The 19,847-nt window shown below is 43.8% G+C and overlaps 1 protein-coding gene across 1 annotated transcript in view; it reads right to left on the bottom strand.

Moving 5' to 3' along the window:
• The window catches only part of LOC146189971 (glucose dehydrogenase [FAD, quinone]-like), a 30,487-nt gene extending 11,421 nt beyond the window's left edge, over positions 1 to 19,066 (bottom strand). Inside the window, exons 1-6 of the mRNA XM_084605392.1 lie at positions 18,871 to 19,066; positions 15,959 to 16,096; positions 7,635 to 7,759; positions 5,604 to 5,777; positions 1,597 to 1,741; positions 722 to 876 (exon numbers count right to left, since the gene is read on the bottom strand). Of these exons, the coding sequence (XP_084461518.1) occupies positions 722 to 876; positions 1,597 to 1,741; positions 5,604 to 5,777; positions 7,635 to 7,759; positions 15,959 to 16,096; positions 18,871 to 19,057 (924 nt within the window). The 5' untranslated portion in view covers positions 19,058 to 19,066. The remainder of the gene's footprint in view (positions 1 to 721; positions 877 to 1,596; positions 1,742 to 5,603; positions 5,778 to 7,634; positions 7,760 to 15,958; positions 16,097 to 18,870) is intronic.
• Positions 19,067 to 19,847: the final 781 nt, after the last annotated feature.

The following is a 19,847-nucleotide window of genomic DNA, read 5'->3' as shown; positions in this document are numbered from 1 at the left end:
AAATTTACCAGTCTCTACAGTTGAACTCTTATGAGCTGTGCCCATCTGCCCGCCTTCGCTCTTCAATCCCTTGTTCGCCTTTCGCAAGATGTCGTCCGTTTTTTTTCGAATGACCTATTTGAAAAAACTTTTAACCCGTCTGTTGCATCAGTAAGGCTGACCAAATTACATTTGACACCTTTCGTGAGAAAACTAAACGGTAGTGCTTTTGATTGATGAATAACTGATTTATTTAATGATTGAGTGCATGAATTGATTGATCGATTGATTGATTGATTGATTGATTGATTGATTGATTGATTGATTGATTGATTGATTGATTGATTGATTGATTGATTTTAACCACCTCTGCAAAATCAGATTCGGCACCGAAACACCTGTAAGGGTTTTTCATAACGTCAGACATTAGGCAACTTCAGCGGTTCCAAAATGTGCGGCTTGCCTGAATAGGAGCGTAATTTAAAGCAGTCTTCCAGAGCCATCTTCGTATCTCATCCTTCTCGACACTGATAAGCTCTATGGAAGCAATGTTAAACTGTTCCGGCTCCATTTCTATTAAATACGTAGCAGGTTTACGAGCGATTCTCTTGGTCGTTTTCAACCAGTAATTATTTGATTGGGAAAGAACACTTTGAGATATACATGTGATCATCTTCTCAACAGTTAGCTAAGTTCTCGTATCTTTGCGCAATTTTTTGTGACGAATAGCAATGGTGCTTACCTCATTTGAAACGTATGGTGACTTCGCAATCTGCGGACTCGGGAAAAGATCCGTCAGTTCCAGCTCAATATCAGGATAGTCTTCGAAATTTCCTTCTGAGATACCGCTGTTTGTAAAGAGCAACGCCTCGAACCCACCAGGTAAGGTAAGCAGCCCTGTGTTGTGTACACAATGGAATTGTATTTTGGCCACCAAGTTTGATGTCGATATTATCACGCTTCACAACTTTATAGTTAAGCAACTTATAAGACGATGATAGCGTGGTTGAAGTGGTTGCTAAGACATCCGGCAGACCTTGAAATACTAAATAATCAGCCACGACGATAACTTACGAAGAATGTCCTGAATAATTCACGGAGAAACCAACACTGCACATTAATTTTCTTATGTCTGGTCATTCGACTTTGTGGTTGATTAAATACTCCAAGATATTTCATTTCTAAGGCAAGCTAAAGCTCAATCCATATATCAACTGTAACCAATCAAGACCAGAGCCAATAAAATTGTTATTGACATAAGCTAAAACTGGCATGACAGACACGCGTTTCAATGTCAGCAACTTTTATTAATTATACTGAAATGTCAGAGCAGTATGCCGACCAATTCATCAAACGTATTCATTAGTGTTACGGCACATTCAAAACCATTAAATGGTAAGCTGATATGCATATAGCTGAAAAAATATTTTAATAACATGAAAACATATATTCAAGTTAAAATTTCGTTCCCACGACGTTGTAACGCTGAAGAATGCAAAGATTGCCCTTCACATGTTTTAAATTAAGGAAAGTTGCTGATTGTATCAGTGAAGAGAACTGGGTCAACCTAGCTAATTTGATCTCAGACCATCTGCTCAACTTTGCAGCTACACTCACCTGTCTGATTGAAAAAATACTCCGCAATGCTCTGGTTGATATCGTGTAGCCCTATGTAATCTTTGTTTGTCGTCACAACCAGACCAAGGAAGATAACGTGATCCTGGAGACCTTTTCCAACAGGAAGGTCTTGCAGGACTTCAATCTGCAAAGAAAATGCTTTTCGTATTGTCAACTGCATTAAATTCTACTCCGCAGCTCCGTGACTACCTTTATGGCTCGCGAGCATCATTGGATTTCAGTCATCTGGAGCAGTATTTCTCTAGTGATCACGCATGATTACTAAGAACTTCAGCCATAACTGAAGCAGACATAATATTGTTACGCCGCGTAGCGACTTACTAAGCGTTTAGAGGAATAAGAAGAAAGGCACGCGCAGATCGATCTGTGCTTTCAGCCGCTTGCGACCAGCCTCATTCTACAACTTTTCCTCAGTATTAAAATTAATTGATCCGCTACATTTGGTGGAGGTACTCAGTGAAACGTCCTGGATTCGCCAGTACCCTGTCGCAGCTGCCGTGTAGCAGGTTTGCCCCCTTTATTGCCTGGCTACCATAACTACCACTCAAGTGACGCCGACTATGGAAATACGAGCTGCAGAGACGATCTTGCCACATCAACCAGAGCCGCATACCTTCCTCATTGAAACCGAACACGACATTGAAAAATGGCCCAGACATTACGAAAGATGCAGCGAATACACTCTTTGGAACTCTACCGTATGCCTGTGCAAAGTTGTTTTTTCCTTGCTGACATAGCTCTGACTTGGTTTGAAAACCGCAAGGAAATCCTCACGACCTGGAACCGGTTTGTTGGAAAAAATACTGTGTTTTGGAGGTCCTCTTAAAAAAAGGAATGTGCTGAGCGTCAACTTTCCCAGAGAGCCCAGCTGCCCGGTGAGACATGCACAGGATACATCGAGGATGTATTAAAACTTTGGCGCATTGTCAACCGGCAGATGTCGGAAGAAAACAAGGTAGGGCACGTTCTCAAGGGGATTGGTCAGGACGTGTACAACTTCCTTATTTGGCAGGACACCTTTTCTACGATAGCAGATGTCATCAAGCAGTGGCTTGCATTTAAAGGAACTTCGAATAGCGCCCAAATTTGGCCGCCTTTCCAATGTGACAACCGTTGCCAGTATCGACATCCCGGAAGCTGAAGTCATCGTTTCTAATATCAGGAGTATGTACGCGAGGTTGTTGAGTACTCAGCGGCCACGTACAAATTCCCAATTACCTTACCACCAGACATCGAGGTCTATGCCATCATGGCAGCCTCTCATGTCATGGACTGCACCAAATAACAACGGACCATCTTACAACTGCGTCATTGAGCGGACTCGGCAATCGACATCGAACCCTTATTTTCAGCAGCTTTCTTCGCTTCCATCTCATCCGGATGAAGTGCCTCATGGTGCGCTTCGTTTCACATCCGTCATCTCGTCTTGGTTTCCAAGGGATCCTGCTGTCGGCTGCGAGGGCAGCCACTGATATTTTAAGGCTGTGGAGGCAGCGAACACAGATCCCGCTTTTGCCTGCGTCGCCAAATTTCTCGACCACTGTACAACGTGCACCGCGGTTCAGGGATGGCCTCCAGTGGGAGCAGCCACCCGCGGCGTTCTGTCGGTCTCCTTCCCCCTAACGCGGCGCACAGAAGGACTACCCTGTGTCCGATACCATTATAAATCCACCGCAATGTCACAATATAATTCTAATATCGGTCGTAAACTTGAATTCTTCGAGGTTTTTATCTATACCCTCTATAAAAACACGCTCTCACTGTCACCAATGATCGCTGTATAGAATCCTAAAATGGTTATTTTATGGCCGCTGGCTATCCTCCTTGTGAACTTTAGCGCCCAAGTTTTAACTAATGTTCCATTTTCAGCACACAAGCAAAAGAAAAAGACAATCTCTTGGGACTGTCATCTTCGAACTTAGTGGTGCGGCCTCAAACCTGCAGCAGAAACCTGGAGGTTTAGGGCTATGAAGATTCTTTATCAATGCAGGGTACAGAACTCTAGACCTACGTTAAAAACAGAACGAAAAACTCAACAAGGAATCGTTATATAAAAGCTGAAGAAGTAGCACCCTCCAGATTGATTGATTGATTGATTGATTGATTGATTGATTGATTGATTGATTGATTGATTGATTGATTGATTGATTGATTGATTGATTGATTGATTGATTGATTGATTGAAAACTTTATTGAGTGCATAGGAATTCTCGAAGTTGTGGTTGGTCCGCCTATTCCGGCAGCCCAGTGAGTGGCCTGCGCGCGCCCCGCCGGGGTGGTGCAGTGGTAAGACGCCCGACTACTGTGCCGGAGTTCCCGGGATCGAATCCCGGCCTCGGCGGCTGCGTTTCGGTGGAGGCGAAACGAAGTGGCGTCCGTGTGCTGTGCGATGTCAGCGCACGTTAAAGATCCCCAGGTGGTCGAAATTACTCCGTAGCCCTCCACTACGGCCCTCCTTTCTCTCTATCCACTTTCACTCCCACCTTCATCCCTTCCCTTACGGCGCGGTTCAGGTGTCCACAGAGCAAGTGTGACAGATACTGCGCCTTTCCCTTCCTATGAACCAACCAACCAACCAACCGCAGCGTGGGCCCTGCGAACGAGTCCTCGTTGTTGGTCGAGGTCCTCGCTTTGCAGAATGGCTTCCCACTGCTCCAAATTGGGTTAGGAAGTTTATCGAGAGTGCCTGAATCTATATTAAAATCTAGAGCTACAAAATGTAAACAAGGCAGCAATGGCGGATGCTTGGTGCGGACATAAGTAAACGAAGCACGCTTTCCCGTTCAAATTAAAATCACGCCTTCTGCACTGGAGATAAGAAAAGAGTGCTTGTCCAGGTAAAACGGCACTGGCGTCTACTACCTGTTCGCACATACCACAACTGCCAGTTTCAATTATGCAACGCGTGAAAGCATTTAGAAGAAAATAGCGCGCTCCGTTTACTTTTGTCCGCAGGGGTGCGTTTTGGTGGATTTAACGCGACATGTTGAAAATTAAACAATAAAAAACGAAGTATATAGGGCAAGCACGCACTGACGAAAGACCTGAAAGAGAAACGAGGCCAAAAATCATACGCCATATACAAATCACCAAGTAATGAAGTTTTCTTTTCAAACCTGATTTCAGTGTCCAGTACCCTGCCTGAATTCTCAGTATATATAAATTTACAGGAGAAATGCGAGACATTGTACTGAAGCCATCATTTTGCACCTGCTACATGAGGTTGAATTGTGCAAGCCAGGAACTGAAACATTTTTAAAGCGTTTTAAAGACATGGAAAATCAAACAGAAAACAACTAGCTGTGCTTTAACTACAGTTAAGCATAATGATGTAGCGAAAGGCACCCTGTTCTTCTGTTTCCTCGACCCGCCGTTTTCGTAAAGCTTCATTCCGCACTTCTGAGCAAGATGATGTGAACTCGACGTGTCTTCAGACAGGGAACTAGTTCGTCTTTCTGCGTCTAGCCGTCGCTGCTTTTTCAATCACTCGGCACGTTGTTCTATCTCCTCAGACCGCCGTTTTCGCAAGGCTTCATTTCGGGGGTGTAACTTGGCTGCTCTGCCAGCCGCCTCCTCCATCCCCCTACTGCCAGCGTCTCTGCTGTCTGCCCGTATTTTATATACTTCCTCACATCACGCGATTTTAGAATAGTGCGATGCACCATGGAGCATACTGCCGCTGCACAACGTTGCACATACTGCCGCTGCACAAATTTTCCGAGATCTCGGTCTATATCACATGACAATTGCTAGGCAACGGCGCGACGAGGAGCATACGGCATACGGCAGCCATGCCACACCGACAAGAACTGGACCAGTTCTCTGTCTATACCACGTGACAGTCGCTAGGCAACGACGCGACACGTTGTCGTGACGTCTCACCAGCTGCGCTCCGACTAAGCATATGGCACACGGTGCCACTGTATCACGCCGACAGCTTGAAAACTTAGCGTAGTGTAGCTTTCGTTACAAAAAGCACGACGTACCTTGCGTTCCTCCAGATGTTCCTTGGGACCGATTCCGGAGAGCATGAGAAGCTTGGGCGTGTTGATGGCTCCCGCGGAGAGAATCACCTCGTGTGCCACTCTTATGCTCATGTTGACACCATTCTTCAGGAACTCTACTCCGGTAGCTGTCATGGTGTCTTTATTGATGATGACCTAACAGCACAGAAAGATAAAAGACAGAAAAAAATGATAATAGACGACCACCAAAATTCAATTAAGCAAACTTAATCAACAGTCACAAAAGGTATGAAGCGCTCTTCGACCTTTCTGGCTGAAAAAGGAATTCCGATTCTGCTCAGCGCCGCGCCACAGCATAAAAAGTGTACCAAATTGCCAGTGTCTAAACTAGCAATCATTACTACTCCATAGTTTTTAATTTAGAGACAACAGCAGACCAAATGACTTCTAAAAATTGAATTACGAACCTGAGAATTTTGGCTAAACTCACTATTTTATTTGCAATGACGCTCTTTGATAGACTTCGAAAAAAGCCCAAGGCAGCGGGCATAAGCAGCGCAATGGGACCAGTGCACGAAATTAAGGTTGGAGAAAAAAAAAATGACAAGAGCGCTAATGGACTGCTCAACAGTACCAGCTGGGTTAGCCTTGTTCCAGTGATTTCAAGTTGGGGTGTCATGTTACCGCCTGGCTGCCACATTCCGCAGCAAAAGGATGGTCAACTGTATGCAGCTCTGATAAGGGCCAGCTCAGGCATTACCACCCTACGGCTATTCCAACGTGATTCATATCTTCTACCAAATACCTGCTTTGAAAACAGGATTTGAACTAGACGCTCTTTACATTTTATTCAGACATGGATGTGCCGAAAAACAGCAGGTTGATTCGACTATTTTGTCTAGTGCGAAACCAGTTTAGTGACAGCAACAATCATGTGTGGCGTTTGTGTAATCGTTTACCGCACTAGGCAGCACTGTTAACTTTTCGTATCTTGGCGGTTAGCAGCAGTAATTTTTCCGATGTTTTCACATTGGTCTTGGAATGAATGATCTTACGTGACAAGATAATATCGCTTGTTCTGTCTGAAAGAACGTTAAAGTGAGGTTCCGTCGCGCTAACAGTTGGCACATATACCACAGAAAACGCGCGCCAATGTGTCAACTCTGAGGTAGCGTCAAAGAGCACCGTAATTTTTTTTTTTCGTTGCAGTTTTGTTACTGTTGGATTTATAGAAGTCTGCGTTATTCAGAAACTTCAGTAGGTTTCAAATGAATCTTCAACAATTATCAAATGTTCATCTCCCGAATCTTGTATCAAACGAGCAAGGAATGTATTTGATCAGCTAAATTATAAATTTCGAATTTTATTGCGCTCTTGTCCTGAAGGTGAGAAAAAAGGAAGAAGGTAAACGCAATCTATGTTTTTGCTAATCTCTGTTCACGACACGTTTGACTGCAGAGACGTGAGAGCTTAGACAGACTCATGTGGCATGAAACTTTCTTGGCAATGAATAATTATTTCCTTGAAAGACGCAAATGAGTAAGTTAAGCGCTAAACGACCTCCCTGAAAGATTGTTTCTCTTTTTTTTTTTTTTTTTGACGATTCGCTCAGCAAAAAGTAGACACGCGCTAATGGCATTGCATGCATGAGGGAATGGTTTGGTACTGGAAAAACTGACGGGGACTATTGAAGTCAATTCTATATTTGTTAATCTGTGCTATTTGGGCGCTAATACAGACATGCGCATAAAAGATGCGCAACTTTTCACAATAGGGCGGGTAAGCAGCACCGTTTAATGGAAATCTTGATTTGTGTCAGTTGAGAACGATAAAAAAAAAAAAAACTTTTTTTTCGCTCGTTTTCATTCTCAGTACAAATACATTAGCTACGAGTTAGGATGCCAACGAGAGGCTCTCCTGATATGTACTTCTGTTCCAATAAAAGCCCCCAGATTCTCCCTCATCCTAGTCCATTACAAACCATAAAGTTGGAAATGTTAATTTAATGAGACATTCTTCGCTAAAACCACATATAAACAGAGCACCGCTTACCTTTGTTACCGTGCTTTTGAGTGAAATGTGCAGGTTGGTGCGATTGCATCGCACGCTTCTCAGGAAGCAAGTGTTTGCACTCATTCTCGCGCCAAAAGCTGTGTTGGACTGCACTCTAGAATAGCCTGCGAAAGAAAACAAACATCTTCATTTTCTGTGTTTGTAAGGGGAATATCGGTGAACTAATCACTCATCATATCTATTACCGATACAAACAACTTTCGCAAAGCTTTAACCTGCATTGTATAAGTACTATTAGTTTTCTGTCTACTAACACAATTATTGCCTATTTCATAGCTAATATTGTATAAATAGGATGTATTATTTATGTACACGATTTTTGCAGTGTTCCTTTTTTCCTGTATTTCTTTTTGCCCACTCCCCTCTGGAATGCCTGTACGGCCCTGAGGGTAAAGACAAATAAAATAATAAATAAAATATTAATAGAGCGGCGCTAAAATATTTATCCACGGCATTGCAATGGTAAGTTATTCGTAAAACATCGCTTTTAATAATCGTTATTTATTATTAAACATCATGCATTTGATGACAGTGCTGCAGATGCTTAATTGCGCCACGATTTTCGTCATCCGCAATGCATTTTCATTAATTAGTGTCATCATCAAGTGTGAAGAGAACAAGCAGTTCGCATTTCATTCGCGTAGTGAGACTGCTGTAGCATCCATTGTATACCAAGGATTCGAAGGGGCGGATCGCTTCTGAAGCATAAATAACGTACATCGTGACCCTGAAACAGGCTCATAGAGTTTTGTACTTAGGACAAAGGTGCACGTTTTAAAAGCATGGGAAGATGTATAGCTGCAACATGGAGGCGGGGAGGTTGTGTAATGTAAATATGGCTTCTTCAGCATATACAAAATGTGCTAATGCTGTCTTTTCTCATAACAGATTACGAGAGGAGGAGGCGTAGCGTAATAATATTACTCGAGAGCCTGCACAGCTTGTTCGATTGAAAAGCCATCTGTGGTTTCAATTTTAGCTCGGGTTATGTCAGATTTTGTCGGAAATGTTCGGAACGATGTAGGAGACGCTAAGACCGGTAGTGAAGCCGGTATAGTTTCCTTTGAGACGCGTTCTAGGTGTCCACCTCTTATTTTCTATAAAATAATTTACAAATTAAGTGTAGGTGTTCACCGTATCTTAGTTTCAGCTCGGTTATTGTTGTTGTTGGAAGTGTTCTGAACATGGCAGGAAAGTTGTCGGGAGTTGGCGCATTGAAGGCCTGTAGTTGAGGCGGTATCCCTTCTTTACGGCGCAGTTCTGACGTACACCGAGAGCCGTAACAGTTACTCCGCCCTTCCTTGCCGAAGGTAACAAACAAAGTGACCAGTTGCACTGACATGAACTCATTCTGAGTATCGATACCCCCCCCCCCCCCCTCTCTCCCCGACAAAATTAACCAACTCGGCGCTCAGCGGTTTTGTAAATACGAGTGCCCATTCCATTCAACAGCGTTCAATTTAGAGTCGGCAAAGAAAAATTGACCTGATTTTTGCTACACCTAGTTTATTCTACTATAGGAATGCATACATGCTGGGCCATTTTCTGTGGCCATAGCCAAAGTAGAGTATTTGAGGAAACTTACTGTTAATCACACGTGTGCAGTCGCGCACAACAGCGAGCGACTAACGGTATATGTGTAACTGAAGACACACAGTTCATACTGGTTACATAGACTTGTGGTGCAAGGAAGTAACCATTACAGGATGAACTTCTGGTATTAGCTGGAATCAATTGCTGCTGAAGCAGAAGAAAACAACACAGGAAGGTCTTGTTAACTGGATTTTAGAGGTAGCACCTCTGTGGTGATAACACTTAGGTTCAATCGGCCACTATCTTCCAATCCTGGGCAATAAAGTTCCTTTTTCTCCATCGTAGTGGCTTTAAGTGGGTTAACAATTGTGGCCTTAAGTCGTTGGCGCATGAACACTAGAAACTGCTGTGATTACCGTCGAAATTAGTCACCGCATATGATGAGGGGAGCGTCCGGTTGCCGCGCAATGCATCGGCCGCGTTTCAATGGAGGCGAAACGCAAATGTATTCGTGTGATGTGCGATGTCAGTGCACGTTAAAGATCCGAAATTATTCTGGAGCTCTTCACTACGACACTACTTTTTTTTCTTTCAATCGAACCTTCCTCTCTTCTCTTGCATAACGGGTCAGGTGTCCCCGGAGATGTGCGACAGGTACTGCACCTTAATTCACTTCCTCATGAACGAATTTTCATTTACGCTTTCCTTTTCTGTAAACCAAAATGCCAATTTCCCAATTTTACTGTGGCACACGCACTACAATCTCTCCCAGACTACCTTCTGCCCGGCCGTCAATGTTTTGTACAGTGTGCCCCGTGCGTGCATCGTAAACAGTAACATCGGCACAAAGCTATTGCAGAGGCCCGCCCAATGTGCCGAGTGCTCAGTGATCAAAGACATTTCCGTGTAGGCCGCAAGCAATCTGCTGTATATTGTGCCATAGTGTATATATTTCGTTTTTGTTTTTACCTACCCTGTCATTCCTCCCTATCAACCACCTCTTTCACTTCCTCTACCCCTTCCTCGCTATCTCTTTAATTTCGCCACCCAAATTCAGGTGCTTCAGATATCAGATACCGGATACCGAGGCTGGCAAACACATCTTCCTTCCTTTTTGCACATATAATAAAATAACCACTTCAACAACATTCTGCCTGCGCACTGTCGTTATTATAAGTGGTAATTAAAAAGTACCACCACTTAAGTAGTAATTAAAAAGTGTGAAAAAGGCTGACCACCGAAGAATTGACGCATTTGAATTGTGGTGCTGGCGAAGACTCATGAGAGTTCCTTGGACTGCCAAGATCAAATCAATCGATGTTGTCGACCATAAACCTGACTGCTCATTGGAGGGTCAAATTCTAAAGTTAAAGCTCAGTTACTTTGGTCATCTGATGAGAAGAGAGGAGTCGCTGGAGAAAGATTTGATGTTGGGAAAGGTTGAGAGTAGCCGGAGAAGGGGTAGGCAGCGAACGCGATGGTTAGATGGCATCCTCGGGGCACTGCAGATTAAGTTATGTGATGTTAGGAAGATAGTGAGAGACCGGAAAGCGTGGCGTGACATGGTCCATAGGGTCACGAAGAGTCGGACACGACTGAACTGAACTGAACTGAACTGAATTAAAAAGTAGTTCGCAGTTAGTACTACATCAAATGACGATAGGTTCAAACTCAAGCTTAGAAGAACAATGCACCAGAATTTTTGAAACTCTTCTTAGCCTCGAAGTGCACCTATTGTGGTCCTGTAGCATTTTGTGGACGGAACCGTAACGTCATAGCTACGGGGACTGGAAGCGTGGCTGCTCTTGGCCCTACGGGGCTGATACTGGCAGGTCACCGCCGCTTTCGGCAGGAACTAGCCTTCCATCAAATTTTTATCTGTTGTTGGTCATCATTGTACCCGCAACCGCTTCGGGGGTGGACGACGGCTGTTGCGACGCGCGTCTTTCTACAGTCGCGCGTCATAGCTACAGAGCCAGCAGCAGGCCCGTGTATTTTCTTTCCCTTCTTCCTACAGTCGCAACAACAATAGCGACAACGTCATAGAAAGGAGCAGGAGGGTAGCTGCTCCTGGCCCTACGAGGCTGGGACTGGTGGGTGCCCACTGTTTAATGCGGAGGTTAGCCTTCCACCTGAGGTTGTACCTGTTGTAGGCCGTCGTCGCACCCGCCACTGCTTCAGGGGCAGAGGACGGCTGTTGCGACGCGCGTCGTCCTCTTTCTTTCTTTCTTTCTTTCTTTCTTTCTTTCTTTCTTTCTTTCTTTCTTTCTTTCTTTCTTTCTTTCTTTCTTTCTTTCTTTCTTTCTTTCTTTCTTTCTTTCTTTCTTTCTTTCTTTCTTGCTTGCTTGCTTGCTTGCTTGCTTGCTTGCTTGCTTGCTTGCTTGCTTGCTTGCTTGCTTTTCTCTTGCCTCAGGTAGCTCAGCTAGAGAACCAGTAGCAGGCCTGTGCATTTTCTTTTTCTTCGTCCTACAGTCGCAACAACGTCATTGTACCTGCCACCGTTTCGGTGACGGACGACGGCTGTTGTGAAGCCATCTTTCTCTCCCCTCTTTTTCTTTCCTTTTTTTTTCTCCTCTGTCCGCACGAGGCAGTGCAGGTGGCTCAGCTACAGAGCCAGTAGCAGGCCCGTGCATTTTTTTTTCCTCTTTCCTACAGTCACAAGTTGAAAATGTAGCCGTTTAATGCATTTCTGCGTTAAGTTAGTCTTGTTATGTAACTCCCCTGTACACATGTACTCTTTTCTTAGTCCCGCTTCACCTACTCTGTGTTTATCGTCGTCTCGTGTGAATCATTTGTTTCGTAACTGGTGAACTGTAGATATGTAAACAAACTTTTTATAAACACACACACACACACATACACACACATGCTGGAAAAGCTGTGACGTGCGCCGGCGCTGGGATTTGGCCGCTCTGTCAGGGATGGCGACGTATTTCGTATGGGCTGTTGAATGAACGTAAGTTTTTAAATAAGCACACGACAAAGAATCGTCGCTCAAACCAGACTTGGCGTCGCGGCTCGTAGTCTGCGTCCCGTTAAGTTGTAACGTCAGCCACAAGTGTGTCGCTGGTCTTTAACGTGTAGCCGGGCGAATCGGCGGGCTTCTGCCTGGAAAAGCTACGCGGCGGCGCCGAGGTTGTCCTCGGATACTGAAGTAAAACTTGTCGCTGGGCTAGTTGGTTCATGATCGTACGGGGGAAAGTAAGCGCAAAAAAAAGACAAACCGCGGATGTCCTCGGATGTCATGTGCGGCAGAATTCTGTAGTCATGGGCTTAATCTCGTACACAAATTGGAACCAGGATGGTCTAGCAGTCTCCTGGGTGGCGGTGTTACATGCAAAGGTCAAGTAGAGCAGAATGGTGTCCCTGGGTTTGTGTCAACGTACATGGCAATCATATCAGCAATCATTTGTTGAGGCTCTCTGAAAGTTCATTGGTCTGGGGTGGCACGCTGTTGTCCTCCGGTGACTTTTATGCTGTAGAGCTGAATGGCCTGCACGAGTTTCGCCGTGAATGCTGTTTCGCTATCCGTGACAAGCCCTACTGGGGTGCCGTGTAACGGGAGAATTTGTTCGAGAAAAAAAAAACCGGCGATTTCTGCTGCCATATTATTAGACGGCGAATTTGCTTTGGCGTATGGGCAGGTATTGAAAAGCAAGTGATCCACTTGTTTCCCGTTCAGGAATTTGGCAAGCAGCCGAGGAGATCCATCCCAATTTTTTAAAAGTTTCTTTCAGGATGGTAAGGGGTTAGCAGCCGAGTAGATCTAATCGGTGGTGCCTTGCGTCGCTAACACTCTCTACATGTTTTTTCCAATCACAGTTTTCTTGAATTAGGCGCAACTTATGTGCCATCTCAAGGTGGTCTGGTGTCGGCTCTGCATGGAAAGCCTGTAAACTTTCCTCTCTGATAGGGGAGGGGGGGGGGGGGGGGTTGAACGTAATAATAAGTTGCTAGGTCTATTTTGGTGAGAAATGATTTTTGATTTCTTTTATTATTCCGTCAAATAACGCTTCAGGGGCCCTTTGAATTCCTCAAAGTCACCCGCTTCCGGTGCTTTTGATTCAAACTGCATGTCTGCTCTATTAAGCTACATCAAATGTGTGACAATGCGCGAACTTTTTAACAAATCGGCGGTAATACGCTAGCTGCGTTCTTTCCATCAGGCTAATGAAACTTTTTGATCGCCACTCTTTTCTTTGCGCATAGGCGAACTCGATCTTCGCATACAAAATGACCCAAGCACAACAGCTCATCCTAGTCGAGGGGCCACTTTTCTGTTTTCAACATTACATCGGTGACTTGGATGAGTTCAACACTGTTTGAAGCCTTACCAGGTGGTTTTCAAGGCTTGAAGAGACGTCAACGACGTCCTCTGAATGCACCAGACATAATGGACACGCTACGCATGTCAGTTTATACCGTTACTAGCTAAATTATCATTTGTGCAAGGTATAGGACAAATAACATCACCTTAACTCGAAGGGGCTGCCTGATGTGAAAAACGTGGTCGTCTAGTGGCCTCTTTCGTCGAACTCAATTTGCCAGTAGCCGCTCTTATACTGCATCGATAACAAGATCCTAGACTTACTGGGCTACTCTAAGGTGTCCTCGATGCACGGGGAAAGTAGACATCCTTCTTCGTTATGTTTTTCTATCGGCTGCAATGAACGCAGATGCGAAGTGTTTCAACTTTGCCTTCACCAAAACGAGTAGTTCCGTCCAACAGCTCTTCGATGTCTGGATTACTCCGTTACTGACGAATTTTTTCGGCTTGCTCGCGAACGGCACGGCATTCGAAAGGCGATACTTGTCGGGTGCTTGGCGCAGATGTTGGGCATGTTTGTCAGTGACAATGCTGCACTTGGCAAGTGGTGTCTCGCACCTTCGACTTTGAAAAGAACCACTCGCTGTATCTTTGACAGACTACAAATCTGGTATTGTCTGCTCCAGGGTAATGCTGCGCTTATGTCAAACAAGGGCTGATTACCTTCGTGAGGCCTGTCTTCTAGGGCTAACTCGGGAAAGGCGAATATATCTCGGAGTTCTTCTTGCTTGCCCAGAAAAGTAGCTGTCGTGGCTTTGTTGAGATACCGGTATTCTTCGAAGAAGTTCGCCACAAGCACCAGAATTTGTCAATTCAGGAGAAAGGCGATGCCTTTTGCGATGCCCATTCCTCGATCCAAGAGCAACTGGGTGTTTTCCTGGACGACTTCTTTGGCGGTCTCCCCGTGTTCAGAACCCACGCAGACGATGGTGCCTAATCAAAGTACGCTCGATTCTTCGTCTAGAAAATTTAGAGCGACGTGACAAGGTGAAGGCATCATATTAAGTATGGTTTTGTCCATCGATTGCTTAATAAGCTTTGAGCGAAGAACAATTGTCGCCTGGTGTTCGCTCAGAACGTCTATCGCGGGAGGATTCCACTTGCCTTTAAGTATTTCATGTCTATGCCTATTTCAGTGAATACCTTTAAGGTTATTCTATACCCGCAGTCCCGCAACGCACAGTCCCGTCATCTTTCCCACCATGGAGGTTTGCTTAATGGCAAATTTGGACGACTATATCTGGTATCAAAACTAAAGCCCACACCGCAGAACCTGCACTTAAATACTTCGCACTTGCCTTGAGCACATCTATGCATGCTACAGTCAACACTACCACATCTATATTATTTGCTCAGTTACGGAACAGCTCGTCATTGACTTGACCTGCACTCTAAGGCGTGCGAGTTGTGTCACCTCTTTGTGCTACAGTGGGACCTGTTAACTGCAGCATGGTCGGAAATGATTACGCTGATGCCGCTGCAAAACTAGTACCTGAACATTCATCAAGAACGATTCCAATTCCATTCTCCCGAAGAGATTCAGCAAGACTTGTAGCCACTGCATCATGTCGATTGCAGCGCTCTCTGTTACCGACCTTTACCTCAAATAGATACCACTTACGTCTTTCGAATTCCACACAATTTGAGCAGATGGTGTCGTAACTGCCTGCACCGAATTCGCTTGAATGTGTCGTATGCAAACTACTTCTTACACAAAAGCGGTATAGTCAGTAGCCCTCTGTATTCTACATCTGATGGGTGTGAAGATTTCTAACATTTGGTAATCTCCTGCCAAAGGTTTATTGTACATCGCAGGACACTGCGTAATAATTTAGACCTAGTTAAAAACACAGACCTGCGCCTTGAACACGTCCTCTAGTCCTTGGTGCGATGGGTCTTCCGCTGCGCGAGCTACAAAGGCCTTAATAACTTCTCTCAAAGACAGAGGGTTGATAGAAACTGTTTCAAACTCATCTGTGTGTGGTTATGTACGTGCGAAAGTAGTTCACCGGTCTTTTTATTCATTTTTTTCTTCCTCTTCGCCTTTTTGTCATTTTCATAAGGAGTAGCACGCTAGTCGCAGCACCAGGCAGACACATACCCTGCTATATATAGACATATATAGACTTATACAGACTTATATAGATATATATACCTATATATATATATATATATATATATATATATATATATATATATATATATATATATATATATATATATATATATATATATATATATATATATATATATATATATATATATCCTCCATTTACTTATTTATCTGTGGCACGGATCACTAAGGCTCCATTCCCAAAAAAGCTATTTCTCCCATATAACTCTTATAAATGAAGCCATTCTATTAACCTCAAATAAGTAAACCTATGTGCGATTTTGTTCTATTCAAGAACATGGTAGCCGTACAAACTAAGCGAGTTCTTACCCGAATGATTTCTTCCGTTGTAGTCAACGTAGTCATAGCCAGACTCCGCGCAGGCATTCAAAAAAACGTAGCCCAGAGACGTGTTGTAGCGAGGGTAGTTGATTGGCATTTCTCCCGAAAATCCGTGGTACTTCATTCCTGAGTAGAAATGAGATATTTGTATCATTCTCACATGAGCGCGACTCCCCAAATTCCGCCGATACCGCTGTAAGTTCGTGAATATATAATCGAATCCCTAACTTTCAACAGCTGGCATGTCTATGTAGTAGGCTCTTGTCAACCTTAAAGTATTAACCCTTGAGAAAATTGCTCACCATGGGTAATGTCAAACTGCAGTTCTCATACTATGTTGTCAATGTGCCCTAGTTCCTTGCCTATTTATTTCGGAAACAAAAATAGAAAGAACAGAATAACGAATCTACATTTGTGCAAAATTTTGGCAGCTTTTACTTCTTATTTTATTCGAGCGTATTCTGAAATTTAGTGAATAGCTCTATAAAGTATAAAAAGAAGTTTGATTTGTTTTGTTACTGTATTGATGCAATCAACATAACCTAAGCCATTTTATTGCCCTTTAAGAACTTTGAAATGATGAGTACTGATAATGTGCTGATGAGTAAATCAAAGAGAGCTGGTGAAAACAACCATATTATGCTAAACAATTCCTGGATGTTTGTGAACGTTAACTGTTCGCCATTCTTAAAAGTAAAATGCTGGAATTGGGACAGGCGTTATAGTCTCCGCCTACCTGGTCAGCCTGCTTGACCCGTTGCAGATCCAGTACGAACCGTGATCTCCCTGGCCTTCAATATAAGAGGCATGTATTCTAAGGCACCTAATAAAACTACTTTCTTCTTCTCCTCTTCTTAAATATAGACTCCACTCGCCTCTAAATCTATATCGACGCGCCCGCCTTTGTTGGCGGTGTGGGCGTCGAGAGATAGTAAGCGGTGTAATGTCGGCCCACGTGGCAAGGAATCATGCTTTTCGTCAAGGAGCTTCTTTAGGGCTCGGCTCCTATATTCGTTAGAGGAATAGCGCTAATTTTTATGTTGTTGGCTGCAGCAGCACTTATAGTAATTTGCCAGAGAGCAACGAAATGAGAGCACAAATGGCGGGAGTATTGAAGTCATGTCGCTTGATCCTCATCATAAGTAATATCTTGTTACAGCCTATTCTCTAATTTTCATCACAGGTGTGTTTCTTGCTATATAAAACGACTATTAAAGGCTGTTTCCATTTTATTTGCTCTTTAGAGTCATAGAATTCAGTAAGAAACATATTTTCGCTTCCTTAGCAATGTGCCGTTTGCCGTTGTCCTTTTGCAGATGGCACTAGATCTTCAGTCCCATCTTCAGTAACACGTTCTCTCACGTAGTGTGCGCCGCTTGACTTAGTAAGCTTAACGCCTTTGAAATGACTTATCAGGCTTTTGCCATCTGTTCTAAGCTGTATTAGCTTTCTTTTCACGCAAGGACGGCATCGCACGTGCACCGTAAACTAAACAAAAATGCGTTCAACCTGTCTTTTTTTGTTCGTGTATTCTCATCCCACCCGGATACAGACGGGCCAACAGGTGGCTCCGAACGCAGCGCTGACGGCGGCGGCGCCTTTAGTTCACACTACAATACCTCCTTTACAAAACAAAGGAGACGCTAGTTGACGCCGCGGAAACCTAGGGACAAAAAATACGTTTGGTTTGGTTTTGGTTTTGTAGGGTTTAACGTCCCAAAGCAACTCAGGCTATGAGAGACCTCAGCGACATCAGGAATACATAGAATCGAATTATTAAAGACAGTTTTTTGGCTTCATGGTATCACTCTTGTGTCGTCCCTTAGTGCAAAGCAGCGAACGACATCCTAGTGCAGATCGAAAGTGTACTGAGCGTCATTTCGAAGACGGTGTTTATTGTTACAGCAACACAAAACGCCCGGAGCGGGAACAACGCTGATGAGCAATGTACGCCGAACTATGTTTAGTTTCATTTCACAAAGCGCCAGAAGAAGCGGCCAGTCAAATTTGGCAACTGCTTTGAGAAAACGTACGACACAATAGGATGCTTCATTTTCATTAAAATGTATATTTAAAACGTCGCACTAAATGTGCGTTGTGCTGTGTGTGTGTGTAAATGCTATATTGATTGCCCACTGCTGTGCTCATTTCGTTCACCGTTATTGTGGTCTCCGCGGGCTGTCTTCGATGTAAAATGCCTTATCGACGAAACAGTACTGAGGAAATCCAGACTTCGTGGCAGCATGTCATCTTATGCAAAATGCGATTCTAGGAAGCCGCCAGTAGTTGTGGGCCTTATGAGGGACTGTCCGGCTTCACAACAAGCATTTTCGAGGCAATTCAAAAACAATTTTTCTTAAAACGGCGTTGCATACTTTGTGGCAAATTCCTTTCAAGCACTCGCCAAATTTCAACGAATATCCGCCTCCATTCGTGTCCTCTAAAACTACTAACAGCTCCGTTAATTTTTTCTAACAAGTATTTCAATTGGTCGTGCTGCCTACTCGTATTCAGCCTACAATTCGTAGCTTGGTAAAGGTACTCTGCCTACGAAAGACCATTTCTTACGTTTTTGTAGTTCAAACATACTGATTTTTGTCCTTTATTGACGGACGACTTCATATGCAGATTAATAAATAAAAAAAACACTGCTTAGAAAAATATTATTTCTCTACATTCCTAAGAGCGTTAACTTTGCTTTTCACCACCAATTGTCCCTGCTTGCGGAAATCCCCGCCACCGTATCTTGCTTATGCCACAAGTCAGTGTCGGTCGGTAAACCTACCTTTCTTTTTGTAATAACTAATTTTTATTACTCTTGAAGAGTTTTGCAGGGTGACCCGGAAATCTATGTTAATTTCCAATGACGTACTCTTTTAAGAATAAATGAATGCACTCACTCTCCTCTTCGCTCACGCTGCTCACGTTGAAGTACTCGATGCTTTTGAAGTTAGGAAGCACACTCTCGTAGTTCCAGCCCATCGCCTTGTATTTCTCTTCCCATAAGTCAAAATCGTGTCTGCTTCCTCGAGCAAAGTTCATAGAGTTGATTGAACTCGTCCCACCAAGAAGCTTGCCCAGGGTCATGACAGCCACCTGCATTGCAGTAATGTAAATCGCAAGTAACAGCTTTATGCAGAATTCAAGCTTCTCGTACCTTAACACTTCCAGCTAGGTATACGAAGGGGGGCACACTGAAGCAACGCAACCTTCTGTAAAGGCTACCTTTATTCGATATTTGATGCATCTTTGTTGCAGAACATTTGAAACGACCGCTGTTCTTACGCGTCTCGCACGTATTCTAAAAATCCGACCCATTTTTAAATGGGTCATACAAAAATCGGACCCATCCCAGTCCAGTGAGAAAGTTGCGCGGCAAACCGCACTTAACATAAGGCACACGAGGAGCCTCATTTTGAATTTTGTACTGCACTAAACGTTAATTCTTTATCAGTTGCATATTTCATTCATTACCTTAAAAACCCCGTGCACTTATGCAATACACATGACGGGGTACATAAGGCGTGGACCACAGTAAAATAAATATTCTCTATATACATGACCCGCGGAAAAGCTATCGAGGAACACGTGATGGCAGCAGGCGATGGAAATCTCGCTTCATTCTGCTGCTGTTCTTGGAAAGAATAGCCTTGAAAAGGTGGTTGTACAGGTGCGTGGTCATGAAGATCAATTTGAATAGCCAGTACGACAAAAAAAAAACATGAGTAGAGAAAAATAAAACTTGGGATTAAGAGGCAGACTGGCAACTCGGAGGCAAAATTACAGTACAGATTTAAACATTAAACTAGTGTTTTAAGTATGATATGCTGGCATGACCCGTTAGTAGCATGACTCTACTAATCATATGGTGGCTCTG

This window comes from Amblyomma maculatum, chromosome 5 (assembly GCF_055883805.1).
Source record: "Amblyomma maculatum isolate TAMU_Amacu chromosome 5, ASM5588380v1, whole genome shotgun sequence".
NCBI classification, from domain to species: Eukaryota; Metazoa; Arthropoda; class Arachnida; order Ixodida; family Ixodidae; genus Amblyomma; species Amblyomma maculatum.
The sequence above is the reverse complement of the archived record's forward strand: the minus strand, read 5'-3'. Positions and strand labels throughout refer to the sequence as shown.